Raw genomic sequence first — 5,844 nt, 5'->3', positions numbered from 1 at the left:
CCAGTGCCTAAGTTAGGTTTATGGGTGAGAGGAGGGGGAGGTTAGGTTTAGGGGTGAGAGGAGGGGGAGGTTAGGTTTAGGGGTGGGAGGAGGGGGAGGTTAGGTTTAGGCACTTGGGTGGGAGATTAGAGTCAGGCACCGGGGAGGGAGAGGTAGGGAGAGGGGGAGGGTGTTATTCTAACCCTGACGGGATGCCGGAGTCTGGATACTGACCGCCGGTATCCCAAGCGCCGGCATCACGTACCCATCCCTTGTATTACATACTGGTTTTTCTGATGTGTGTTTGAGGGTGTTCTCAAATGAATCTGCATTACTTTTTAGTTTATTATGCTGTATGTTTTGAATTACAATTGATGTATAATCTTTGTTCTGCATTAGAAAATAAAGACGTTACTCTGTGGTTTTGTGATACAGCTATTGCATTTTCAAATAATGTTTAATTTTTTAAGGACAATTTTTTCACGGTATAAATTACGAGATTTACAACGTTTCCAAAACCGACAAGCCTGGGAAACTAGATGCGACAATGGAAGTGAAGAATAAGCTTCTAACAGTGACAAGGTACAGAATGATTTGCTTGTATACTGTATAATCCACTGTATGGCTACATGTAAATGAGAAGATACATTCTGATTGGTTAGAACCCCACATAGGGATTGAGCAAATATGCATCTGTATTATAAAGAGTAAAGTGTAACAAGAAGGATATTTATATTCTTGTGGTAACCCTCTGATTGTGTGGTGAGTGCTTTAAATCTATCTACCAGATCGGCTTCCCACATTACCTCCAACTAGCTAATTTCTGCACACAGGCTATGGACATACAAGCAGTCAACTACCCTAATGGGCTGATAAATATGCGTTTAATTCAACCCGGATCTAGATCATTCTTGGGTTATTCACCCCACTTTAGCTCAGCCTTTTTCACATGATGCTTGTGTGGGTGAATTATTATTGATCCCTGCAGCTGATAAAATATAATTCAGTGATTAAGTACTTTCTAAAAATGTCTCCAATATTGTTTATTTACTTTGTGATCAAATTTACTATGACAGCCGGAGTCCTAGACGCCTCTGAGAGCCGATTGTTTAGACGCCGCAGTGTAAGAGCAGCCCCAAATAGCTATAGTTAAGAAATAAAAATGCCTGTCCATCACCCCATCCCAAATCATGGTATTAGAAATAAGGGGGAACATATATATATATATATATATATATACACATATAAATACAAATATGTGTGTGTGTGTGAATGTGGGTATGTATATATATATATATATATATATACCCCATGGTCCAGAGGGGCCCCACACTAAATACGCTACACCCAAAGTATACTTACCTTGCTCGGGCTAGCGGATCCCTCCTCCTCCATGGCACTATCTTCCCTGTAACATCTTCGGGAAGATGTACAGTATGCACCATCTTCCCGAATATCACTAGGAAGATGGAGCCGCGGAGGAGGAGGTACCTGCTTTTCGGAGCGAGGTAAGATGATTGTTTGGGGGTCTGCTGCATATGGGCCACCTTGGGCGTTAATACGCCCATGGGCTCAGAGGCATATGAGGACTCTGAGGTATATAAAGTGCCCACAAGGGGGCTCTACTTTTGAGTGGTAAGAAAATAACCTGATAGCTGACAATAAAATGGTTGTAACCATACTGCAGTTTAGACTCCTGTCCTGGAATCTGAAAATGAAAAGGTGGCCACTATAAAGATGCATCAATGCCGGAAAACCCGTGAAACAATTTTTTCACTTTGGCTGTTAACATACCCTATTTATGTAGCTTTGGGACTACCTGGCATACCCAAGTCAATGTATATACTCTTCATGTTTTTGTTCTTAATATTCAAGCATTTGTTGATGAAACCAAGATGCAGGTAGCTTGGTGATACAGTACGTCATAGGGATACTTGATGATACTCGATGATATTCATCATCGGGGGTATTAAGTATCCAACTCGCCACTTGGTGCGGCAGTGGATACTTAACTACTGGAGCAATTCAGCATTGTTCCAGTGCGGGGAATAGCTGCTCCAAAAAGTAGCTGTCCCCCCACAATCCCTAACACTGCTACAGAAGTGATACTTACCACTGCCAATCCAGCCAGCTGCGTATGCAAGACCTGAGTTTGCTGAATATAGGCAGTCCCATTGGGCCCCTAATAATGCATGGGCCCGTTGGTAAAAACATGTGTAATGGGCCAATAATGGATAATGAATACGCCTCAGAGAGAGGGAGAGAAATCTATGCACAGTTGCTGGAATACTTGTATAGTTGCAGTGGATGACATCAAATGTAATTTAATAACAAAATCTTTGCAAATTAGAAAAGTTAAAAAAAAAAAAAAAAACCCGCAGAAAACTGCTGTTACTAAGCACCAAAGCTGCTATGAAAGACATCTCTGGGGACACACTAATAAAATAAAAACACAGACATATTTCTTGAGCAAACATTTACTTTGTTACAGAGTTTATTCAAAAATGTAATTATTCTTTACATCTTTTCTTATTGCTACATACAAGAGCATAGAACTAGGGGCTTGATTCAGAGGTGGATGCTAAGCAGTAGCAGCTGCGACTTCTGTTGCAGCTGTTACTGCAAAAATATGCTAATGGTATGGCTAATGGGTTGTCTATTAAGACGCCCACCATCTACAAATCTAATCCGCATTGGTGCGCACAAAGGTGCACCATTAAGCAGACATCGGCCACACCATCAGACTTCTTAGTAACCCTATGTCTGATGGTATTTGGCTGCCAGTGTCAGTGAATCTGCATCTTCCTGACACCGGCACGCCCCCAACAAGCCGCCAAGCATCCCCGTTACCGCCCAGCAATGCCTATCAGAAGTGTATGGATCTCCATGCAGTTCCAAGCTGCGTCCCATGGCGGTAACCATCAGGATGCATGCGCACATAAATAAAACATTGGGCGGTAGCAATACAGCCACCTGTACCTGGCCAATAAGCACCCCTCTGTTGACTTGTTGTAAATCCAGCACTGCTACAAAACCTTTTTGATAGCCTGAACAGTGAAAAGAAAAATCTTTAGCAATTGTGCTATTTTCTTGGATGCAAGGATTCTGGAATCGGTATAGTTAGAGCCTGGTGATAGTGTAGAGTGACATATGTACTTTTCTCCCATGCATTATACACAGCATTTTCTGTTCTTCAGAATTTTGACAAATACAATGATTATTAATAATTGATACTATTGTGGTTTTAGGGGTGTGCAGAAAGACTACAGAAAAGACCCCAGGAATATCCCCTGCTGGTTTGTCCATTCCAATGGAAAAGGGCTACTTGACGGAAGTCATAAAGATTATATTGTACCCGATATCTTCAGCATTGCTTAGGATACTCAATATATTGGAAATAATCAAGAAGTAATTACTTAATGTGTTCTTCTTACTGAATACATAAATAAATAAATAAATAAATAATGATGTGATCCAATCAACTACTCTGATGTGTACCTGTTTATTTTCTACATACAACCATCAGCTGTTTGCAGCCGGATCTTTGTCACCTAGTATAGTACTGGTGACTATCCGCACTTATAACGATGACAGCTATGATATAAAACATGCGGATAGGGGAACCCTGGACGTAGAGATGATAACAGCTCAGCATACAGATGAATATACATAACTAGTTTCCATGCACTCAGTGCAGAAGGAAAAACGACGACTTGCGCTCAACTCTGTATCAGACTGATTCACTTGTCAATAGCCACTTCTTTACAGCAAATGGAAACAAAAATATGAGCAAGATATTGACAGATATATCGATGGTCAAATCTAAATAAAAATACATATACAGTATTCTACCTTTACCTTCATAAGTAGTGTAAAACATTTTTAGGCAACTTGATTATTCAATAAACTACCTTTTAAGCACATATTATTCATTTTTCAGATCATTTGGTGTTGTAAAAAGGTAATTATTATTATTATAATTACTATTACTGGTTATGTATTAAACCTCTGCAGCCAGCGAGAAGAGAGAGTAGGTGTAGACCAAGAGTATCCAACATGTGGCCCTCCAGCTGCTGTGGAACTACACAAAGCATGTGTCTGCTAATTTCATGTGCATCACATTGCTAATGTAAAAAGGATAAAAAATTATTTATAATTAATAACAATTTTAAACCAGCACCAAAAGGTGATTTAGAGGGCCAAATTCCCTCTTGAGGTTTTCAGAAATATATTTCTCCATGGCCTTGAGTTCAGGGAGGACAGGGAGAAAAATAAGATTTTTTCTTAACGTAAAATCTTTCTTGGAGTCCATCTAGGGAATGCCATTACCTCTGGGTTATGCATAGTGAACTGTGGAGTCGGGCACTAACTAATTAAAAATAGAAAAAGGTATGGTGCGCAATTACAATCCAGTAAGAACAAATAAATAAAATTAATTAATTAATTGACTCTACAGAGCTGCTACAGTTGGAGGGAACTGCAACCCACCAAAAAGTATAAGAATAGAAAGAATCAATACTGTAGCGCTAGTAGAGGCAATAAGCAATTTAATATCAATTATAATAATAATAAATGAAACATTGAAGCATGTGCACAAATATCAATACACTGTATCTTATAAAAGGTAAATATAAAAACACTTTGAAAAGTAGCAAATATATTCAAAAAATTGGTATATACACAATAATAGTGATATCGGGGAGAATTTCCACTAAGTTATAACCCCAATGGGTATATATTCTTCAAATAATATGCTGGTATGTGGTTTCTCCAAGTCAGCTAATTATCACATATATTGTTGGAGCCGTGATGTATAGTACCTGTATCTAACGGCTCACTTGTTCCTCAGACAATAACTGGTGAGAGAAATCCAGTAGTGTGTAACGTGAGCGGCTGGGCTGTCTGCGGCCGTGTAACCATATGCAATCCCAGGTTTGATGCGCCGTCTGAGCAGAAGCCGCCGCTATACACGTTCAGCCGGTGGGATGAGTCGGGTGTACTCGTCCGGGAAAGTGGATGCAGCTGCTGCCGAATTTCTTCGGGTCTCAACCTGAGAGGGCAGGCGCAGTCTGAGTGGAGGAAAAACTCAGACCGCGAGCGGGTGGTATTGCTCTCAATCAGGGAGACTGTGGGATGCAGCTGCTAACCGGCAAGTGGTTAGAATGTTTCTCTCTATCCAGATGAGGTACAAAAAAGCAGGTCTGGTTCAAAGACAGTGTATCGCCCTGTAGCCTTAACGCGTTTCTCCGGGACAACGCTCCCGGTTTCTCCTCTGAGCCCTCCTTCTGAAGAAACCGGGAGCGTTGTCCTGGAGAAATTCAAGCCCCAATGAGGAACCGGCTGGACATAAGGAGGATGTATGCGAAGAACCCCCTGCAAGAAGGTTTGAACTTCAGGAATGGTGGCCAATTTCCTTTGAAACAGGATTGATAGGGCCGAAACTTGTCCCTTAAGAGAGGACAAACTAAGACCCTTGCCCAACCCATCTTGCAGAAAAAACAAAAGACGAGACACTCTGAACCTTTCAGGTTTAAACTGGTGTCTTTCACACCAAGAAGTATATATCTTCCATATCTGATGATATATCTAGAAGTGACTGTTGTGAAAACCATGATACAGGCTCGCAAACCAGATTCTGAAAACCCTTTGGCCCTCAAGATGTTGGATTCAAGAACTAAGCCATCAAAGCTAAGCGAGGCAAATTGTGGCGATGGACCCCAAAGTAACAGATCTGGACGCAGGGGCAGACGATACAGAATGTCTGGCAGCATATTCTGAAGAACTGAGTAACAATGACAGCGCAGCCAGTCTGGAGCCACCAGTATGACCGTGCCACTGATCGAAATACTGAATTACCCTTGTCCT

The 5,844-nt window shown here is 41.1% G+C and overlaps 1 protein-coding gene across 1 annotated transcript in view; it reads left to right on the top strand.

Annotated features, from left to right (window-relative positions):
- The window catches only part of LOC148511946 (inter-alpha-trypsin inhibitor heavy chain H3-like), a 342,978-nt gene extending 339,621 nt beyond the window's left edge, over nucleotides 1–3,357 (top strand). Inside the window, exons 19-20 of the mRNA XM_088482498.1 lie at nucleotides 450–561; nucleotides 3,228–3,357. Of these exons, the coding sequence (XP_088338624.1) occupies nucleotides 450–561; nucleotides 3,228–3,357 (242 nt within the window). The remainder of the gene's footprint in view (nucleotides 1–449; nucleotides 562–3,227) is intronic.
- The last annotated feature ends 2,487 nt before the right edge of the window (nucleotides 3,358–5,844 follow it).

Source organism: Taudactylus pleione, unplaced genomic scaffold (assembly GCF_031769625.1).
Source record: "Taudactylus pleione unplaced genomic scaffold, aTauple2 ptg000289l, whole genome shotgun sequence".
In the NCBI taxonomy this organism is placed as follows: domain Eukaryota; kingdom Metazoa; phylum Chordata; class Amphibia; order Anura; family Myobatrachidae; genus Taudactylus; species Taudactylus pleione.
The sequence above is the reverse complement of the archived record's forward strand: the minus strand, read 5'-3'. Positions and strand labels throughout refer to the sequence as shown.